The sequence below is a fragment of the Primulina tabacum genome, chromosome 5, assembly GCF_025594145.1.
Source record: "Primulina tabacum isolate GXHZ01 chromosome 5, ASM2559414v2, whole genome shotgun sequence".
Classification (NCBI taxonomy): domain Eukaryota; kingdom Viridiplantae; phylum Streptophyta; class Magnoliopsida; order Lamiales; family Gesneriaceae; genus Primulina; species Primulina tabacum.
Genome location: NC_134554.1, coordinates 28,396,366 through 28,419,636, shown reverse-complemented (window position 1 = coordinate 28,419,636; position 23,271 = coordinate 28,396,366). Strand labels below are relative to the sequence as shown.

At 35.6% G+C, this 23,271-nt stretch overlaps 1 protein-coding gene across 1 annotated transcript; it reads right to left on the bottom strand.

Annotated features, from left to right (window-relative positions):
• Positions 1 to 16,448: 16,448 nt before the first annotated feature.
• On the bottom strand, positions 16,449 to 21,342 carry LOC142544315 (protein ALTERED SEED GERMINATION 2-like). The gene is made up of 5 exons (XM_075651375.1): positions 21,173 to 21,342; positions 20,375 to 20,445; positions 20,173 to 20,300; positions 17,570 to 17,667; positions 16,449 to 16,510 (listed from the first exon to the last, which is right to left on the bottom strand). Exons 1-5 carry the CDS (start codon positions 21,192 to 21,194, stop codon positions 16,449 to 16,451), a joined length of 381 nt encoding a protein of 126 aa, XP_075507490.1. The 5' UTR covers positions 21,195 to 21,342.
• Positions 21,343 to 23,271: the final 1,929 nt, after the last annotated feature.

The following is a 23,271-nucleotide window of genomic DNA, read 5'->3' as shown; positions in this document are numbered from 1 at the left end:
TGTTCTGACGAGACATTGATATATTGATCCCAAAACCCACTTACGTCATCGAAATTTATAGTACCGAATCCTTCAGTAACCTATGGAACATAAGATTCTTGATCCTGGAAACCACCATATGTAGAAGTACCGGGTTGGTTATTGAAACCTGAATCGGATGCATGTGGAACGTAGGATTCAGGATCATCAAATCCAACATGATGCTCAATTGAATTTGATTCCACGTATAAATGCAACACATGCATATTTTCATATTGCATTATAAACTGTAAAGCATCATCATCAATGAGATTTACTTGAATTTCATGTCAAGATCATCTCTCCATGAATGAATATTTTGTTGACAACTTCATAGAAAAATTCGTTGGATCGATTCCTACATTTTATGCACAACTTCAATCAAATCCAACAAATTAATAGATCATAATACTCGTATCGGTCTAACAAATGGAATGCTATATTCAACCGATCACTTATCGATAACTACATGCCCACCAAAATATAAGAGTACATCGATGTTAGACATTTTGCCAATGAAATTTGAGAGAAAAATTAAGATGAAATTGATAACTCATTCGTCGAAATTATGATGAATTATATATATGAACATTGATGAAGACTATTTAAATTTGAATTATTGAACTTCACATGAAAATTCAGAACTTTAGACTTCACGTGAAAGCTTCAGGAAATTTCACATGAAAGGTTCAGAAAATGAATGGACAGTAATAATCGAAAAAATGAGAAAGAAAAAAAAATATTAAAATATACAGAGTCTGTGCTTCGTAATCATGAACATTGGCTCCATGTTGGACGTCCGTGCTTTGTAAGCATGGACTCCTCCACGTTGGAGCGTCCGCGCTTACGCTCCAACGTGGAGCTATTGTCCGTGCTTACGAAGCACGGACCATGTTCCACGTAGTCATGGTCCGTGCTTCGTAAGCACGGATTGAAGTATTTTTTAAAACATTTTTTTTTAAATTTTTATGAATTATTTTTTACAAATTAAATTAATTATAAAAAATTAATCATATTTTTTAAGGATGAGAATTGGTTGTGTATGACGATGTTATGTATACGATGACATGAGATATGATGAGCTGAAGCCAAAGTTAAGTGGACGGGTAATGATGTCGCTGATGTCCCGCCGCCCGGTACCGTGGTTATATGTAGATGGATCCATCGATATAGCTGATACGACGAAATTCACAACTAATGAACTGAATTCAATTAAATGAACATGTATACGTATATGATGACACGAGATGACATGATTTGAAATGATATAATTTTACACGACACGTTTATGTTATGCTTTTAAGTTCATGAAAGATATGTTGAGTATGATATTTTTCACTGCTGTGTGCCATGTATATGTACTTGTTATTCCTGGTATAGGTGTGTTGAGCCTTTAGACTCACTAGGCGTGTGTGATGCAGGTGAGTTTGATGCTGAGGAGACTGGAGGTACTGAACTCTGAGTAGGCAGCTCTGGTGTGGTGACATAACCCGAGGACCGCATGTTTTTCCACATTTGATTTATGAGTTTTGAAAGGAGCTAAATATTTTTATATGTTGATGATATCACAATCTTCACTCGTTTATGTTTACGTTTGAACTTGGATGACGTTGGTTATTTTTAAACTGCGCTATTTTTATTGTCAAATAAATATGATTAATTTAAATGTCATTTTGTGAATAGGAGCTTTAAAAAAAAATTCTACACTTTTAAAATGAGTAGACGTTACACGATTACTCTACATCATAAATTTACTTTACGATTATGATATATTTCTTTTTTCTTAATGTCTAACATTTGTTATATCTTCTTGTAAATATTCCGAAGTTTTGGAATAAGTATTGTAAACAACCAATCTCGAACATATGTTCAAATATATAATTTTTGAGAAAAATCTCATCTTCAAACATTTTATTAAACAGTAATAATAATATTGTTTGTTTGCAATAATATTACTTCGTCTCTAATACTATTTTTGTCTCAGTTATAAAATCAAAGATATTTTTGAATACTTTGTCAAAATTAGATAGTTAAACTAAATTTTTATGTAGTAGAAATTAGATTTATAAATTCCATAATTGACCCAAGGAATATATAATGTGCGAATTTCAACATGGTTATGTTGTGGTATGGATTAAGCCACGACAATGATTTTTTTTTCTAGTTTTGTTTAAATTTTATAAGACAATCAATATACAACTTTTGTGTTGTTCAAGATACAATTTATGAATTGATTACTTGTACCATTTTTATCAAATTCAACAGTTTTTTTTTCAATGAAGCGAGTGCTAAAATTATACAAGTAAAACATATATAAAAATTTAGAAATGTATTCCAAATTTCTATGTTATATGATTTGTAGCTATAACATATATACTTAAATTTTTTGTTAGATATTTCTATACAGTAATAAATGACACCAAATCATTTTTTGTACCCAAAAAAAAGAAGGAAAAAAAAAAAGAAACACACGAAGTAAATACATTTACCCAAAGCTGATATCGATAAAAGTTTAGGGACAACAATAAGACAATTTGGAAAAAAAAAATTGGCAATTTGACAAACATAGAACAAGAAAATCGAAGTAACAATAATGTTGAAGAACATAATTCAGTAAATGATGAACAAATTGAAACGAAGATAATGTTAATATTATTGAATATGAAAATTTAATAAAAAAAGTCAGTATACTGAATGTCCATAATCCAGAGAATCAAGAAAAAAATTATGAATATACTGATGAATTCTTAGTTGGAACGGGTCTAAATGAAAATAGTTAGTTTACCTTAAATGTCCATGATCAAGAAAATTAAGAAAAAAATATACTAATGATTTCTTAGTTGAAATGCGTCTACATCCAAACGATATATATGATCATGTTTAAAATTTTATTTAATGAAAAACAATAGATCTATCATTTGAGAAGGACAATTTTTTAAATTCAACTCAACTCCAAAATCTTAGGTAATGAGAACTAACAACTTTTTGGGTGATAATATATTATAATAATTTTAGATGTACACCACCCTATTACCATACAAATAAAAAAAATTGATTTGAAAGTTTTTATTCTAATAAATTAGGGTTTTGTGAATTTCATAAAAATATGCTTTAACTTTACAGACATAAACACTACAAGAAAAAAGGCGAAAGACAACGGTTTTTAACCTTTGTCGTAGGTCAAAAAAACTGTTGTTAAAGCCACTGTTGTTAAATGGTGCGCTCAAAGACAACGGTGAAAAACCATTGTCGTAGACATCAAAGACGACGGTGAAAAACTGTTGTCGTAGATCTTGTAAAACCGTTGTTAAAGGCACTGTGGTTAAAAGGGTGCGCTCAAAGATAACGGTGAAAAAACCGTTGTCGTAAACGTTTAAAGACGACGGTGAAAAACCGTTGTCGTAGCATTGAAAAATCGTTGTAAAGTTTTTATTATGATTGTCGTCGCTAATTAACGACGGTTTTTGTTATGATTTCCGTCGCTATTGTTTTTCGTAAAAAAAAAAAAAAATTTACGGTTATAATTTTATAAACCTAACAAAAAAACTAACAATCTTACTAAATTAATATATTTATAATCTTTAACTTAAAATTGAAGTTTAAGGAAAATCATGGAAGAAAAAAGAATTTGAAAAGTGAAACTGACTAAGGAAATGACTTAGGTGTGTGAAGAAAATGACTAAGGACGTAGATATTTATAGACAGTGTGCGACGGTATTTGAGTAAACCGTCGCTAGTATCGACGGTTTTTATATAAACCGTCGCTATGAGCAACTACTATAATAGAACCGTCGCTATTTGTGTCGGTTATCTACACCGTCGCTATGAGCGACGGTGTTTTAAACAACCGTCGTACATTAACTTAGCGACGGTTGTTTCGTCGCTAATTTAAAACGTCAAGAATTTAAAAATGCGACGGTTTTACGAACCGTCGCTAAATTAAATCGGCGACGGTATGCTAAAAACCCTTGCTAATTTTAGCGACGAACAGGCTAGAACTATCGCTAAAGTTAGCGACGGGTTTTTTAAAACCGTCGCTAAATTTAAATTAGCGACGGTAATTTATATCGTTAAATATTAACCTATTTTTTAAAAAAAATTAGAAACTACGACAACGTTTTTCCAAAAATCGTTGTGTTTAACCAAATAAAACATTAAGAAACGACAACGTTTTAAAAAATCGTTGTCGTAGTTAAAAAACCATCCGAAAGACCACGGTTTACACAAACCGTTGTCTTTGACCCTTGACAGAATCTTATATAGACAACGGTTTTTGAAAAAACGTTGTTGTAGCCCAAAAAAACCATCGAAAAGACAACGGTTTTTAAAAACCGTTGTTGTAGCCTAAAAAAAAACCGCTCATAGACAACGGTTGTTAAAACCGTTGTTGTAGCCCCAAAAAAAGCTCTTAGACAACAGTTTTTAGAAACCGTTGTTGTAACCAAAAAAAAAAACGCTCATAGACAACGATTTTTTAAAAACCGTTGTGTTAGACACATCAAAGACAACGGTTGTTAGAGACTAATTTATAGGACAGTACTGTCTGAGGTATTACATATTTCATCGTTAAAAATGTGATGGTATAATCGAGACCATGGATGAAAATTTGTTTCAAATATTTTATAGTTCTATAATCTTCTCCTTTACAAGATGAAGCAGATGAAAATGAATGGAAGCAAGTAAGATAAAGAGGGGGGGTGTCCTCTCACTCCACCATTGCACCAATACCAATCCTAATCCGCCTGAGCGCCTCCGCAACAGGAATGTCATCCAAACCACATGTAAAAAAGCTGTTGGCTTGCTTTTATATATTATATATATATATATATATATATACACATACTTGTTTCTATTCTAAAACACTAAAAGCATTACAAAAATGACTTCATCCACAATAAACATCAGCAGTGCGTGGCATGGCCTTTGTAATTCGTCCCTTTCGTAACACCTGCTGAACAGAAGTAACAAGTTCATATTAAAACCATTAATCCTTTTGATGTTATGATCCAAAAATTGTATTTTATCTCATGTTTCACGCCTAGCGGTAAATGTCACATGTATAAATTCTTTTTTGTTTTTTGCCTACAAGAAACTTGAGATGGAATAACTAGCCGCACAGGAGCTCGGAACGAGCGAAAAACAATTGGTGAAACATATGGAAAGACGTGCTAATACATCACATTTGAATAATGGTCTATCATATGTATACTGAACTCCATTCACAGACCAGCAATTAAAGTTACGTTCAGTATTTACACCAATATGGTCAAGCAAGGTGAACAAATATGTTTCGAATGAGTGAACATTTACCAAAGACAAAACATACGGCTTCATCGGAGATAGAAATCACTAGGCTGAGAATGAGCGAACATTTCCCAGACAAAAAGCATATGCCTTCATCCGAGAGAGAATTCACTTGATTTGCGCTTAATTAGATGAAATGATTTGAATTGGATTGAGATTTGAAATGACACCATTGGGTGGGTATCGACGAAGTGGTTCATAAATTCACTCAACATAAATTCATCCAAGCAAACAAATCCATGCAAACAAATGGATTTAAAATCCATGCAAACAAGAGCTCCCTCAGATACATATAGATTTGAAATGACACCATTGGGTGGGTATCGACGAAGTGGTTCATAAATTCACTCAACATAAATTCATCCAAGCAAACAAATCCATGCAAACAAATGGATTTAAAGTCCATGCATCCAAGAGCTCCCTCAGATATATATATAAATGTTAGACTTAAATTTGTTGTGGAGATGCTAGTAAAAGTGGAGATGCTAGTAAAAACCAGTAGATGCTGCTTAGTACAAAACCAGTAGATGTAAAATAGCAGAAAACCAGAAGCACTTGTATCGAGCTAAAGACCAGTAGCAGCACTTGTCAAATACTGCTTCTTAGCTAAAATCATAACTAGAAGGGATACAAAACTCGAAATATACACTAACAGAATTTTGCGTATCTCAGAGTCTTTAAATATTACCGTTGATCTATTAACGTGATACTAGCATTTATTGTTTCATTAAATGCCATTAAATGTTGTACGAAAACATTTAAGACGGTTTACCATTTTTAGTATGAACTGAGACTGATTGCTTTAATGTATTCGGCAGGGTCCATTTTCGGCAATAAAGCTGAACCACTAAAAAGTCAAAAGAGCCGTTCAGATTTTAACGTTGGATAAAGTCTATATATATGGAGACGAAGCACTTTTCAAAAGAGTGAAGTGGAACGAATCTAAATCAAAGAATATCATTTGAGCATCGCTAGAACTTTCAGTCATCCCAAAAGCTCAACACTGAAAAAGCAGCACACGCTTCATTGCATACTCTTGATCATTGAGATCATATTGTGCTAGCTATTTTCGTTATATCTTCTCAAGCTATTCACTTCACTATTTCATTGATAGAAGAATTTATAAGTGGAAAAGAGTCTTTTCCAGAACTTAAGATCATTCAAGAAGTTGAGTTGTAAAACTAAGAGTTTTGATAGGCGAAGGGTAAGTCCTGTTGAAGTGGGTGTGTACAACTGTTGTATTGTATACACCAAAATCTTTTAGTGATACCTTCTGGAAACAGAAGAAGGGGAGACGTAGAAGATTCATCTTCGAACTTCCAGAAACAAACCTTGTGTCATCTACTGTTTTTCTGTTTCACTATTTTTCACTTACTAACCAACATATCGTTTCCGCACATTATCTTGTGATCTGCTGGTCTTTAAACTTGAACAAGAATCTTCTAGTATCTTTAACAGGACTCTAGCACATCATTCCGAAAAATCGGTTAAGTTTGCCGTTGAGTTTATTCAACCCCCCCTTCTAAACTCAACCCGGTTCTCAACAAATGGTATCAGAGCAGGTTATTCTTGTTCTGAAAAATATTTAACAGACATGGCTCACTTCAGCAAAATTCCAATGTTCTCAAAAGAAGACTTTGATGATTGGAAAATCAGAATGCAAGCCCATCTTGCAGCTCAAGATGATGACATGTGGTATGTCATCACAGATGGTCCATTAAAGATCTTAAAGCCAAATCCAGCTATTGCTATCACCGAAGGCGCACCTCAGATGCTGGAAAAACCAAGATATGAATGGACAAGTGAGGACAAGAAGAAAGTGAATCTTGACAACGTTGCGAAGGACATTCTGTACAAGACACTCGACAAAAATACCTTCAGCAAAATCAAGATGTGTCCTACTGCAAAGGAAATCTGGGAAAAATTGATTCAGATCTGTGAAGGAAACGAAGAAACTAAGGAAAACAAACTTTCTGTAGCCATGCAGAAGTTTGAGAATATGAAGATGAAGGCTGGAGAAACTATGAATGAGTTTGATGAACGCTTCAGCAGCCTTGTCAATGAACTCACAGCTCTTGGGAAAGATTTTGGCAACAGGGAAGTTGCATTAAAGGTAATGAGAGCCCTACCCAGAGAATGGGACGTCAAAACGATGGCAATGAGAGCTTCCAGGGATCTAAACAAGTTGGAATTGCATGACTTGTTCTCAAATCTGAAGGCATATGAGTTTGAACTTGAAGTTCGAAGTGGAGAAGAGCCCTTAGCAATTCCACCAACCAAAGCTCTCGCAGCTACTACTGCTACAGTTGTCCCAAGTTCATCATCTGCTACTGCTATAGAGAATACTTCTGACAGAAGTGCTGAACAGATAAGCAATGACGCAATGTCATTATTTGTTAAGAAGTTTTTCAGATTCATGAAAAAGAATCACAGAACATTTCAAAGTCCCAACCGCAATTTCAAAAAGGAATCACCCTCTGGTGATATGGCATGCTTTAACTGTGGAAAAGTTGGACAGTTTATTGCTGATTGTCCAAAACCAAAGAAGGATGACCAGAAGAAGAAGGGTGTCAAACGCAATGATAAAAAGACCAGAAGAGACAGAAAGGCAATGATTGCAGAAGAAAGTAAGTCCAAATGGGCAGACTCAAGTTCTGAATCTTCTGATTCTGAAAGCCATTCAAGTGAAAGTGATGAAGATGAGATCAAATGTCTGATGGCAAATACTGAGTCAACCTCGACATCCGGAGAGGTATTTGACTTTGACTCTGATGAATTTACACGCACTGATTTAGTCAATGCATTACACGACATGATAGAAGAGTATTCTAGGCTTTCTCAATCATTCGAGGAAGTTAAAATTGAAAATCGGAACTTAAGAGATCAGAACAGTAAGTTAACTTGCTTGCAAGTAAACAGCTGTAATGATCTACAAGTTGAGATGAGTAAATTAAAAACTGAGAATGAAAGAGTACTAGCAGATTACCAGACGATGCTTTCGGAAAATCAGAAGCTATCGCTACTAGTTAATGCTTGGAACAAGTCCTCTATTTAACTCGAAAAGATGCAAGAGTTACAAAAACAATCTGGAGACAGGAGTGGTCTCAAATTTTGTAATAATGAAGGCACTTCGGAAACGAATACTAAGCCAAAACTGGATATGTGCAAAGGGAAGTACATTCACTTTGTGAAATCCAGTGTGGTACAGAAACCAGAAGTACCTACTGCTTCAATTGAGAGGAATGTAAATCAGATGAACAACAGAATGCATTATGGTCTGGGTTATGTTAAACCTAAGGAAAGAGTTGACCAGAGTTCTGGATCCAGTAAAGGATTCAACTCAGGAAGACAATTTTCTATGAAGGTTAACAGCTACCAGTACTACAATTCTAGACCTGTTCAAAAGAGATACAGGACAGACAATAGAAACAGAAGGGAAGAACAACTTTTTAAGATGCATAATGTGAGAAATAATAGACCCTTCGTTGCACACACCTCCATGGATTACCCGAAGTACAAGAATTGTATAAATGTGGATTCCAAAGGGACTAATAAGGCTTGGACCCAAATATATTGGGTACCAGATAATAAAATTTGTGTTTGCAGGTACAGGTAAAGAAAACCAAGATCAGTAGCTCAACATGGTATTTGGACAGTGGATGTTCCAGACATATGACTGAACAGAAAAGTCTACTATCAGAAATAGTGAGTTGTGCTGGTCCAGAAATAACCTTTGGGGACAACTCAAAAGGTAGAACCGTGGGTAAGGGTAAGATTATCCATGGTAACATCACTATTAAGGATGTGCTCTTAGTTGAAAATATTTGTTATAACTTGATCAGTATTAGTCAATTATGTGATAGTGGTTTTTCAGTAGCATTCCAGAAGTACACTTGCACAGTCAAAAATGCTGATGACTTTACTGTTCTAACCGGAGTTAGAAAAGGCAACACCTATAAAATTTCATGGAACATAGATCATATCATTGCTCCTACATGTTTAGTTGCATCTCTAAGTGATAAACACTGGCTGTGGCACAAGATATTGAATCATCTGAATTTCAAGTCTATCAACAATCTCAAAAAGCAGAACTTAGTCGACGGATTGTCAGACATAAAATTTGTTAAGAATCATGTATGTTCTGCATGTCAACTTGGTAAGCAAGTAAGATCTAGTTTAAAAAATAAAGACAGCAAATCATTCTCAAGATGTTTAGAATTATTGCATATGGACTTATTTGGTCCAATTTCTATCATGAGCTTAGGGGGAATGAGATACACCCTTGTTGTTGTTGATGATTTCTCTAGATTTACTTGGGTAATCTTTCTTGCTGGAAAAGATCAAACCAGTAGCCTCCTGATCAAACTTCTAAAAAAGATTCAAAATGAGAAATCAGTCATTGTCATTAGAATCAGAAGTGATCGAGGTACTGAATTTACTAACAAGGCTCTTGAGATATATCTAGACGAACAGGGCATTCATCATGAATATTCAGCTACCAGGACGCCTCAACAAAATGGAGTAGCTGAGAGGAGAAACAGAACACTTAAAGAAGCTGCTAGAACAATGCTAGAAGATCCAGCAGCTGGCACTCCAGAACCAGCAGCTGACACTCCAGAACCAGCAGCTGACACTCCAGAACCAGCAGCTGACATTCCAGAACCAGCAACTGAACTTCGAGAACCAGCAGCTGATATTCCAAAACAATCTAATGCTTTGTATGAAGATAATCTAAATCCTTTTATTTGGAGAAAATCTCATCATCCATCTTTGGTGATTGAAAATCCAGCAGCTCCGCTAAGGACCAGAAGACAGATGATGAATGAATACATGCATACTGCTTTTATTTCTCAAGATGAACCAAAGAAGATTGAAGAAGCTCTTCTGGATCCCAGTTGGATAGAAGCTATGCAAGAAGAGCTGAATCAATTTGAGAGGAATAAAGTTTGGTTTCTAGTACCTAGACCATCTCACCAAGCTGTCATTGGAACCCGGTGGGTATTCAGAAACAAACTAAATGAGGAAGGAACAATTGTAAGAAACAAAGCAAGACTGGTTGCACAAGGATTCAGACAAGAAGAAGGAATAGACTATGATGAAACCTTTGCACCAGTAGCTAGGCTCAAAGCCATCAGAATATTTTTAGCCTTTGATGCTTTCAAAAATTTCAAAGTATATCAGATGGATGTGAAGAGTGCGTTCCTCAATGGTTTACTACAAGAGAAAGTCTCTGTTGAACAGCCTCCAGGTTTTTCTGATCATCTGTTGCCGAATCATGTTTTTAAATTACACAAAGCATTGTATGGTCTGAAACAAGCACCTAGGGCTTGGTACGACACACTTTCACAATTTCTTATTAATCATGATTTCACCATTGGTACCGTAGATAAGACTTTGTTTACCCTAGTCAAAAATAAGCACATATTATTAGTTCAGATTTATGTTGATGATATCATATTTGGGTCAACTAACCCCAAATTATGTGCAAAGTTTGCTAAGTTAATGCAGGAACAGTTCGAGATGAGCATGATGGGAGAATTAACATTTTTCTTAGGACTTCAAATCAAGCAACTTGATACTGGAATCTTCATAAATCAAGCTAAGTATACAAAGGAACTACTGAAAAAGTTTGGGATGGAAGCATGTTCTGCTGCTTCCACTCCTATGAGTTCGTCTACCAAACTTGATAAAGATGAAGGGGGAACTCCAGTAGAGGTAACTCAGTATCGAGGTCTTATTGGCTCATTATTATATCTTACTGCCAGTAGACCCGATATTATGTTTGCTGTTTGTATTAGTGCGAGATTTCAATCTAACCCCAAACAGTCTCATTATATTGCTGCTAAACGTATTTTGAAGTACTTGAAAGGAACTCAAAATGTAGGCCTCTGGTATCCCAAGGACTCGTCGTTTAATCTTATTGGATACTCAGATGCTGATTATGCAGGATGTAAACTGGATAGAAAAAGCACAAGTGGTTTTTGTCAATTTCTTGGTGATAGGTTGATCTCCTGGTTTAGCAAAAAGCAAACTTCCATAGCCACGTCTACTGCAGAAGCAGAATATCTTGCTGCTGGAAGCTGTTGTTCTCAAATACTTTGGATACAACAACAACTTAAAGACTAGGGAGTTCAAGCCTCTGAATCACCTATATTTTGTGACAATACTAGTGCAATTGCTATATCGCATAATCCAGTACTCCATTCCAGAACTAAGCACATTGATATCAGACATCATTTCATTAGAGATCATGTGCAAAAGAAGAACATTCTTCTGGAATACATTCCTACTGATCAGCAAGCAGCAGACATATTTACGAAACCTCTGCCTGAGAATAAGTTTTCTTATTTTCGAAATACACTTGGATTGATAGACTTAACTTAATTATTTGTTATCTTCATCTCAGTTATATATATTGTGGCTTAATTTTGTTTGGTTGTTCAGTCTTAGTTTGCATAAAATAAAAGCTGAGCGAAAGAGACAATCAGTAGACAAAATATAAAATTTCATAAATAATAAAAGCGGGGGCGTACATTCTTTACTTCTTTTTTAACGTACTCCCTCCAGAATGCCAACCAAGTGGTCAGCTCTCCGGTGGAGGTACATAGAAACTCCTCTGAAAAAACAATCTTTTTCAGAGTTCTCTGCTCCTTTAAGAGCATGAGGAGGTAGACGCAATCATCAGAAAAGACGTCTTCGCTGTCAGCACTATGGAGACGTCGATAATACTTCTCCATTGCTACCAGCTGTTTGGTAGTAGCCAACAACCCATCTTCAAAGGCGGACTGAAGCTCCTGAACCTTAGTCCAGGGGGCAAGTACTTTTTCCAGCACCTTGTCTTCAATTGCTTGCTTCCTTGCAGCGGTCACCTCTTTCATGAACTCCTCGGCCAAATCAGGACTATTCTCTCTTGCCATTTTGTTTAAAAGTGACTGTATGGCTAACCTCTATGCCTGTATTTATAGATGATAAACCAGGTTCCAGAGATCGAGGTAATCATAATTTTAGCGTGAAATGCGAAGCGTTCTGAATCAAGCCATCGACAGTTCACTTACCAAGATGTGACATTTAATAATTACATTAATTTAGGGGGAACTTTATTCTGATTATATGTGATTTTTGTCAGATGCAGAAGGTGATTTGTCTTTTTAACAAAACAAGGCATTCTTTATCTTCCAGTAGAAGCTATCATAGGACGACCAACTTCCTTCTGAATTTATCTCATTATCTATCAGTTATTTATTTTATTCAGTTAACATTGAGTTATTTGTAGAAAGGAATAAAGGAACACCAAGTACTTCAACTGAAATTTTATTAGAAACCATTCCAGTACATTGAACAATGCAGAAGTGAAAAATCTCAAGTCTACAGAACCGTCTTCTGATTTAAACAGACTAAGTTTTTCTTATCCTTTATTATTTTCATTATTATTGTCAAACATCCATTAAAAGCAATAGATAAACAAAATATGTCAAAAACAAAAACAATTTTTTTCATAAAACCAGAAGCATTACATTGAGTTTATCTACTACATTTGTGGATATCAGCAGCTTGAAGTACTTTTCTTGTTGTAAAGTACTTCAGCAGAAACCTATCTAAAGATTATAAGGATTTCTAATCCTAGGATTTTCTTCCTAATCCTTATAACTTGGAAAAGGATGGTCTTCTTCGAAAAGAATCCAGCAAGCTTGGGTCTTGCCAGCACCAATGTATTGGAAAAAGATATCTTCAAACATATGCTTACAATAGACTTCAAGTTGTCTTTGGAATTCCTCTGCTGATTCTGACTCTGGAGAAGACTCCGAGAGATCATCCACACCTATCATTTGAATTAATTTAGTAAATGAATGACTTAGTTTGTGAATGTGCAGGCATTTATATAGAGTTTCGAGGAAACTAAAGAGACGGCGATCCAGATATCATATCCCTGCATTTATTAGTTGCATTTATCGAGGGAGAACAGTATCTGAGTCAGACTAAGATTTTCTTATCCTTTTTAGAAAACAGATAGAATGTCTGTCTTTTTGATAAAACAACAAGTCTACTGATTTTAGCAGTAGACGTTACCATAAAACGACAAACTCTCTTCTGTTTTTCTTTTAGCAACCGCCTCGGACAGCCTGCCATTTTTTTAAAAAATTTTTTTTTTGAAATAAGTATAATAACTGACACACCTGTTTCTCTGTCTATATAAACCTTAAACATATTGACATGTGTCCCTATGTTTACTGACGGATGTACATTTTGTTTTTAACCGTTCATTTTCTTTCATTGCCCTTTACGAACTCAGATTATTTCCTTGCATCTACTGCTTTCTCGCATCTACTGCAAATATACCTCTAATCTCTTTCAAACTTAGAAATGGCTGCAGCTTATACTTTGAATGCTTATCAGGTGAATTTTGCATCTGTTCTCACCATTAAGGATGAGAACCCTGTTAAGATGTTCAAATCATTGGAAAAATCTGACTTCGCCAATTCTAGGAATCGCCTGCTATTATCTACAAGTCTGCTCTTTTAGATTTATATGCCAAAGCAGAAGTTGTCGAAGGAAAGATTAACTATACACAGGGAGATGCATCAATCTCCATTGATGCTGCATTTCTCGGTTCCACCTTCTTTCTACCGATTTCTAGACCTTCCGAGCTTTCGGATGTCACAAAGGAAGAAATGTCTACTGCTTTAACCATCTTTTCAGCTACTGGTGAAGAGCTCTCGCCTTCCTGCTTCAAGAAGCTACTGAAAATTGAGTACCAGGTACTCGCTGATATCGTGGCAAAAGCCTTGTTGGTTAAGGCTGGAACATTCGACAAACTGACCAAAGAAAAAGGTTCAAGTGATGGTGGCCATCACTTCAGAAAAGAAAGTGGATTGGGGTCGCTTTCTGTTTCGAATTATGAAGGATATGATTCTAAGGAAAGGTACTGGATTTGCTGTGCAAATCAGTAAGATGTTGAAAGATGCTGGCTTTCCTGGCACAACTGAAGAGGATGGCTCTTCGGTCACCATGACTTATGCTGATAATGTGCTTGCCTTAAGGCCAAAGCCAACAGTTGGTGAATTTGTGGCCATAAAGAAGGAGATTGGGGAATCTCAGACTGATGGGCAGAAGAAAATCAAAAGAAAAAGAGCTGTGGTTTTGTCTAATTCTGACAAAACGGAATCTGGAGAATCAGCAGCACCCACTCAACAAGCCTCACTGCCTCCCACCCCATCCAAGAAGAAGCTTCGCACCACCATCCGCATCAAGAAAACAGCAGCTCTTGCTGAATTAGAGAATGTTCCTCTTCGACAAGTTTTTCCATCAGTTGTCCCATTCACCAAAGCTAAAGCCGTTGAATCAGGGCCTTCAACTGCTCCAAGTTTCAGACCAACTTCTGGTGTGGTCATTAGAAAATCTGCTACTGGTTCTTCTGCTTTTAAACCAGTAGTCCCTGCTACTTCTGAAAAAAGGAAAGAAAAGATTACTGAGTTGTCTCAGTCACCGGTGGCAACATCAACCATTCAAACAGCAATTGATCTTCATCTAAAAGAAATTGATAATTCAACCAGAGAAGACATGAAATTCTTTGACGATTGGCTCAAGGTAAGAGTCTACCATCCAATCACTTTTTTGAAAACTACTGGTGTTTATACTCAAACTGTGGAAAATGAGAAAAAGGTTTTTGCTGCTGCCAACACACAAAATGTGATAGAAGCCATCAATCCCCGAAGTTACATTCTGGATAAAATCAAACAGCAGAAGATAGACACTATTCTAACAACGTTGAAGTCAAATTTTGACTCTACTGGTCCTACTGCTTTTCATGATCAGAATGTCATTCAAATTTTGTCGGAGCAGCTGACAATTCTATCTGAGCAAATTGTTACTAAGGAAAAGGCTTTTTATCAGCCTCCAAAATTCAGTGTCACCACTGTCCCCACAATTTTGAAGAATCAGTCAGTTGAGGAACCGGCCAATGCTTCTTCTGAAGTCAAGGTCTCTAGTACTCCTGCACCTCAAGAAGTTCCTACTCAATCATCCTCTCTGATTTCTGTTCATGATCTGGCATCGGTTGATGAGGTGATCGAATCGATTGTGCAGACTCAAGCAGCACAGGATGACACAATGCCCGTTACTTCTACCTCTGCTGATCATCCTCCAGTCCAATCCATTCCAGAATCTGCAACTGCTACTGCCACTGCTACTGTTACGGCTACTGCTTCTTCATCTCTTCCAGAGCTTGAGCATTTTTCAGAAGCTCATCAAGCGGAAATGACAACTTTGTTGCATACTTCACCGTCTACTGTTGAGCCACAAGCATACCTGAACCTGCTGCTGATTTGCAGCAACCAGAAGAAAGGCCAACAGATCAATCTACTGCTTCAGATGGACCTTCTGCTGAACCAGAACCAGCTATTATCACTCAAGCAGAAGTTGCACACTCTACTGCTCTTATTATTCCTTCTCTGCAGTCTCCTGAGCGTATCGCCAGAATGGAAGACATTAAAGAACGATTGCTTGCAAGAACCCCTTCACCAGTTGTGGAACCATTTGATTTAGAGTTTCAGATTGATAATCTACAAAAGGAGCTACAGAATCTTTCTGATATAGTCAAGCGGCTATCTAGTGAGAATGCCGTAGAAATCAGTGGTGCTCAGTTTTTCCGAGACCGTATGTCCAAGGAAATACATAAAACGGCAGAATCTGTGCATAAAATGAATGCTGAAACCATTGTTTTTCGACAAGCTATATCCAGAAGTTCCAGTCAGCTCATGATTGCTCAATCTGACATACTTACCCGGCTCACCGAGCATGATGGCCTTTTTCGCTCAATCTCCACCACCATGGACCTAATGGATGCCAAGATCGATTCTCAATCTCAATCTCTCACCGCTCTAAATGATCGAGTTTCTAATCAGGCTCCATATCTGGAGATGTTGACTAATGGCATTCAAAACTTATCTGGGCGAATGGATGACTTAATTGCTAGGGTCATTGCCGATGATGCCAAAAAGGGGGAAGAAGATAGAACTGGAGATAGAACTGGAGCGAGTAGCAGCAGACCTCATTCTTCTGGAAGGGATCAAAATCCAGATGAAGCTACTTTCAGAGATATTGGAACAAATTAGTTTTATTTTCTTGTCTTAACTAATTTGTGCTTTACGTGATTTTTCTGGATAATAACTGTTTTTATCTGCTTCGTAATCTGTTTTATCTATTCATCTTAACGTCTAAGGAACATCTAGGTTTTGGCATCACCAAAAAGGGGGAAATTGTTATACTTAAATTTGTTGTGGAGATGCTATTAAAAGTGGAGATGCTAGTAAAAACCAGTAGATGCTGGCTTAGTACAAAACCAGTAGATGTAAAATAGCAGAAAACCAGAAGCATTTGTATCGAGCTAAAGACCAGTAGCAGCACTTGTCAAGTACTGCTTCTTAGCTAAAATCATAACTAGAAGGGATACAAAACTCGAAATATACACTAACAGAATTTTGCGTATCTCAAAGTCTTTAAATATTACCGTTGATCTATTAACGTGATACTAGCATTTATTGCTTCATTAAATGCCATTAAATGTTGTACGAAAACATTTAAGACGGTTTACCATTTTTAGTATGAACTGAGACTGATTGCTTTAATGTATTCGGCAGGGTCCATTTTCGGCAATAAAGCTGAACCACTGAAAAGTCAAAAGAGCCGTTCAGATTTTAACGTTGGATAAAGTCTATATATATGGAGACGAAGCACTTTTCAAAAGAGTGAAGTGGAACGAGTCTAAATCAAAGAATATCATTTGAGCATCGCTAGAACTTTCAGTCATCCCAAAAGCTCAACACTGAAAAAGCAGCACACGCTTCATTGCATACTCTTGATCATTGAGATCATTTTGTGCTAGCTATTTTCGTTATATCTTCTCAAGCTATTCACTTCACTATTTCATTGATAGAAGAATTTGTAACTGGAAAAGAGTCTTTTCCAGAACTTAAGATCATTCAAGAAGTTGAGTTGTAAAACTAAGAGTTTCGATAGGCGAAGGGTAAGTCCTGTTGAAGTGGGTGTGTACAACTGTTGTATTGTATACACCAAAGTCTTATAGTGATATACCTTCTGGAAACAAAAGAAGGGGAGACGTAGAAGATTCATCTTCAAACTTCTAGAAACAAACCTTGTGCAATCTATTGTTTTTCTGTTTCACTATTTTTCACCTACTAACCAACAGATCATTTCTGCACATTATCTTGTGATCTGCTGGTCTTTAAACTTGAACAAGAATCTGCTAGTATCTTTAACAGGACTCTAGGATGAAATCTTCCTTCAGCAAACTCATGCATGCGGTACCGCTCCAGGATTTCAAAGGGCCTGAAGAGGCATTGAAAGATGAACGAATGAATGAGAACCAGTATAAGCAGAATAAATTTAACGACCAAATGACTCAGCAATAAACGGTGGACGAGCATACAAATGTATCTTTGCTGGACTTGCTTGATTGAGCTTAATGGATTTGTACACATATCTATTAATTCACACTGAACGTATTGAATATTTTACAAGCAAACAGCGACCTCAACAAAGAGTACAAAAAACTCTTCTTGAGCTGACAAACGGATCCCAAACAAAGCAGCTTCCTCAATCCAAGTTTTTTACATACTTTTAGTCTGGACTTAGAAGACATTTATCGAGTTTGCCAGAAAGCAATTTTCCAGAACCATAGCCAACTCGATCAATGTTTTTATGTAATCTCAGATGGTTGAATCGTTTGTAAATTATGAAGTCCAAGATGTCATTCTCATGAAATTTCCATTGTGACAGACTTTCTATTTTGAAAAAGAAATTTACTGTACCAACATACATGGGCCAAACAATGTTAAATATAGTAAAGAATGCAAAACAGAATTAACATATATCGCCAAAATTTTATTGGACCCGGATCACCTACAGTGGTTTACACAACAGCAAATGTTGATGTTCTTTACAAGGCAATTTTTTTTTAATTTTTTTATTCTTTTATTTTTTTCCATTTTTTTTCCCATTCTTTTTCTCTTTTGTTTTCTCACCATTTTCTTCCATTTGTTTTCTTTCTTTCACAAACATTAGCGGACAATTTTATATGAAATAATATAAACTTTTTAATTCTTTTATGTTAAATTAATAATTTTGCAATTAAAATTACTATATTAAATTTTTACATGTAAAAAACAATATCATTTTTTTCGAATTTGATGATTATTAATAATTTTCTTTTTCAATGAACAAAATTTTTAACAATATAAAACTATTAACATGTTAATGTTTAAATTAAAATTTAGAAAATTTCCATCATGCAATATCAAAAACTAAAATTCAACATCACATTTCCATCAGAAATAAATAATTCATACGTTTTGAAACTTCATTTCAACTAACAATGTTAATCAGCTATTCTTTATATAAAAAACTACTCAAAAGCATTATTGGATATATCTCCATTGAAATCCATGGCTTCAAGAGAATTAATGGTGAGTATGATCAAATTGTGCCTACATTAAATAACAATAAATATTATAAAATCAATTTTAACATATAAGAATTAATATTTTTTTGGCTTAAGACTTTACCCACTAAAAAATTTCTAGATATCATTAAGTTCTTACAATCAATAATTCAGTGAAATTGAATTGACTTCCAGTTGTTTGAAGACATGCATGAGGTACCGGAGGTGCTGAACAAGATACGGGTAATTCATCATGTGTTCCGATGTCCTACAATGATTGTAAAAATAAGAAATCTAGATAATTTTTATTTCAAAAAAATATTAACAGTAGTTAATTTACCTCGACTCTAAAATTTGTTTTTCTTCGTTTTGCTTGAAGTTCTACCCAACTCATCAACCTTTTTGACTTTTTCACACAATTTCTTTTCTTGAATCCTTTTGCTTGTATCATAGAAGGTCCTATCGATAATGTCCTGACACCATCATTGTTGTCTTAGCTCACTTTAATCAAACGCATTTCCATGACTTGCTTGGTTAGATCACATACCGAATTATGCACCAAAGAGAAAGTTGATGGGTGGACGGAGGCTTCGGTTGCCAGTCTTACGAGCATCATACAAAGTTTTTTATACCGTTCTGTACTTTCTCGTTTGGGATCTTCTTCGACTTCATTGCCCATACAATCGTGTACCACTCCACTCCTAGATTTTCTTGTCCATCTATTCAAGATATAATGCTCTGGCAGTTTTTTTACGTCCTGCACATCATATACTTTCACAGCATGACAACACAATAATCCAGTCATCTCAATTTTCGGCAACTACATGAAATCATCTTTGTGCTAGGATTAAATATCACCCTCCATTCTCTTTCTTTATCAATTCGCCCGACAACATATTCAAATAATGGTTGATTTTCATTTTTTATATATTATGTAAGCAGCTGCGAACAAAACAAACTTCTCTTAAAATAGATGAAATTAAAGATAGCGAGGGTATAAATGTCAGAAAGTTGACGCAACATAGGAGAACTCTCTAGCTTTAATCTCGGTAATTTTTGGCGTGTCTCAAATTCACATCTTAGCTCATTGTACCACTTTTCCTCCAAGACCCGTTCGAAGTGCTTAAAAAATTGCATTATAACGAAGTCGGGTTTCATGTAAAGCACAACAACATTTTTCCATGTAAAGCACAGCAACATTTGCTGTGGTGTAAATCACTGTAGGTGATCCGAGTCCAATTTTATGCATGATGCCCAAGTGAAGGGGAAAAAACCATATAACAAGCTTTAACTATCCATGCAACAACAGAAACAAATACAACTATCATGTAACATAAAAGATGACAGGCACTCAAGTTACTTGTTGAGCAAGTAAATAAATTAATCAAACATACAAAATTGCTTCCCAAGTGCGACATAATCTGCGTTGATTTTCTTCCATGGCAGCTAATACATTTGAAGTCTCTGGGCCTGCTGCTCCCCCAGCTACAATGGAAGGGACGGGAGAATTTGGAGTCCAGATCTGTGTAATTACAATTGTGAATAAGCTACAATACTTTGGAACTCTAATAAACTAAAACATACATTCCCACTCACCTTTATGGTGCTGTCAATTCCACTCGTTGCGATGATACAGTCATATGGGTGGCACTGTACACAGTTTACAACTGTACAGAAAAAGAGCAGTTGTATAAGAACACCAGGAGAGGGAAACTAGAGCAGCGGTAAATCATGCGCCCAGCATCAACTGACTTTGAACTCAATTGGTCGGTAAATGCTTGACCAGAGAAAGAACAGCAGCAGCGAAGAATTGAGCATGAGTAAAGCAACAAAAGTACAGATTCTAATAAAAATACACATCAATTCTGATAAAAGAATATCTATTCCAGGTCGTTATTAACTGCGTACATCGTATACCAGCATAAAAAATGTGATCCAGTGATAGCATAAAACTCAAGCAACAAAAACAAACTCTCAATGAACCAAGTCAATGCGTGCCATTAAATCTTCCAGTTATTATTAATTAACAAACACTGAAATCATCAATAACTGTAAAGCTTATGAAAGTTTGAAATATAATTTTTTAGGATCACTGTAGGAGGATAACAAACACAAGTAAATAGCCAACCATACTCCATACCTGATTTAAATATGTACCAAGCATAGTATCATTATATCCACATCATAAAAGTCATGAACAAATAAATCTAATCAAATTTTTTTAAAAACATAACAAAAACAAAAATAAAATTGGAGATTTAATGAAGTTTGCAAGACTCGACACAGAAAACCATTTCTAAAGGAAAATCAATGGTAGTCGATATTAAACAATTAACAATTCATTTGTAATGATCTTGTAAAGCTAACAGATCTTGGTGAAGATGGGAACACTACCAGCTTCATCTCCACGAAGCATCTTTAATTAATAACCGGCCAGATTTTTTTGCCCATATAAACCATCTTCCATCATCACTCCCACTGGAAACATATTCACCTGAATACAATAAATAATCAATTAATTTAGTCACTGAGAAACATCACTCAATATAGCACATCCAAATATTCAGAATGAATTTCACTCGAAGCACATCTAGTTTGGTTGAAGTACTTGCATCTAAATACGGACGGCTTCTAGCTCGCCCATCTCTCCTAAACAAGACATGCCAAGAAAGGAACATCAATGCTCGGTCAGATGTTCAAACTATGTGAAAATAGTAATATAAACCTTCATTATGAGCATAAATCAACAAAGATTTTTTTGACAACTTAGCAAAATTTTACCTGTTTGTTAGTTCTTTATTCACACGACTACATCTAGTTTGATTGGTATGATTTTATTAGGAACGAGAAGTTCAAAAAATTTTGATTTCTATCGTTCTTATTTTCCTTTTCACTTTTCTTTTTTCTCTGATTGCAAATGGAGTGCAAAAAAAGGGAGAGATGGACAAGAAAATCAATGCATACTTGGAATGATTTGTCCAAAGTTCAGACACGCAAATCACAATTTACACTGTTTAACACAAGTTCAGCCAAAAAAATTTCTGTAAATTTAAGAGACTGTTTTTGGTCACATAAGGTGCAATAAGCAAACTTCTAGTACAATTATCCGCAATGTCCATTTTTCAAACAGTAACACTTGTCTATTTATCTAAATAAAACTATACGGTGTTTTGGCGTGGTCATGAATGGCATAACCAGATTAACACATGCTACTTTTAATTAGCTTCGAGAAAGGATTCCCAATGTTCGTTGTTGTTTTCCTTTCTTAAATTCAAACCCAAACCATTGTGCAAAATTTGACAAATGCTGCTACTTCTCTCAGGACCTCCAAACATGAACCCCCATCAATCACTTACAGAATCAACTTTATTGTCATAAGCATAATCAATAGTACCATAAGGATTTTCTTACACGCAAATACGGCAAAAAATCTTTTATTGTAACAGACAATTCAAAAAGAGAAAAAGTAAATTAAACTGAATAAAAGTTTGCTGATTGTGTAGCTCATTTTGATTTATTGGATCTTAAACAAACTGGATGCTATTACACTTGGATGAGTCCAAAAATTTGCTCTAAGATTGAGCGTTTCTTGGTTAATCAGTGTTGGATGAGCTCAATATTTGATGGGATTGCTGATTTTATTGCTCCGAGATGTATCTCTGATTGTTCTCTTAGCAATGTCTCATTCTTTGACATGAATGTGATAAAGAAAAAGCCGTTCAAGTTCTTTAATATGTGGGCTCTTAGTGACAAGTTTCTTAGCTTGGTTGAAGAGATGTGGAAGTTCTTTGGTAGGGGGACAGCCCAATATGTCCATCGACAAAAAATTAAAGGACTCAAAGTCTCGTTAAAACTCTTGAACATCAAACAATTTGGCCATATTTCTGTTTGGGCATAAAATGCTAAAAAGAATCTAGAATCAATGCAATACAAGGTGCTCTTGGGTGGGACTTTGGAATATGAGTATAGAGAAGTGAGAGGGAAGCTGAATTGTTGGTGGAGGCAGAAAGTTTGTTTTTATCCCAAAAACAAAATGTTCTTACATTAAACAAGGGGATATATGTACCAAATTCTTTCATGACTCGATCAAACGGAATAACAAGCGTAATGCCATTGTGTTGATGTAATTGTTACAGAAGGTGGGATTCCATAAACATTTGTTGGTTAAAGAGAATAGGGTGACTCTGAACCGGGATGCTCTCAATCATGTGCCTTTTGTTTCGAATGCGTATATGGAGGGGTTCACTGCACGTCACAGTTGATGAAATGAGGGACACCTTATTCGATGCCGACAATGATAAGGCACCTGGCTCAGATGGTTTTGGCTATATTTCTTTAAATAATCTTGGAACATTGTTTGTTTGGATGTTTATGTTGCAGAAGCCGAATTCTTCATAGTGAATGGTTATTGAAGCAATGGAATCATGCGGTGTCCCGAAATTGGCACAAGCAAATTCGGTTAGTGACTTCCGTCCTATATCATTTTGTACGGT

Bases quoted from the DNA above. Each gene is read 5' to 3' on its own strand.
- LOC142544315 (XM_075651375.1), bottom strand. From the start codon at position 21,194: ATGCTTCGTGGAGATGAAGCTG. The intron at 20,301-20,374 runs GTGAGTGGGAAT...GTAATTACACAG, and splicing joins GAATTGACAGCACCATAAAG to ATCTGGACTCCAAATTCTCC. The intron at 16,511-17,569 runs GTTTAAAGACCA...TAGATAAAACAG, and splicing joins ACTAGCAGATTCTTGTTCAA to ATTACGAAGCAGATAAAAAC.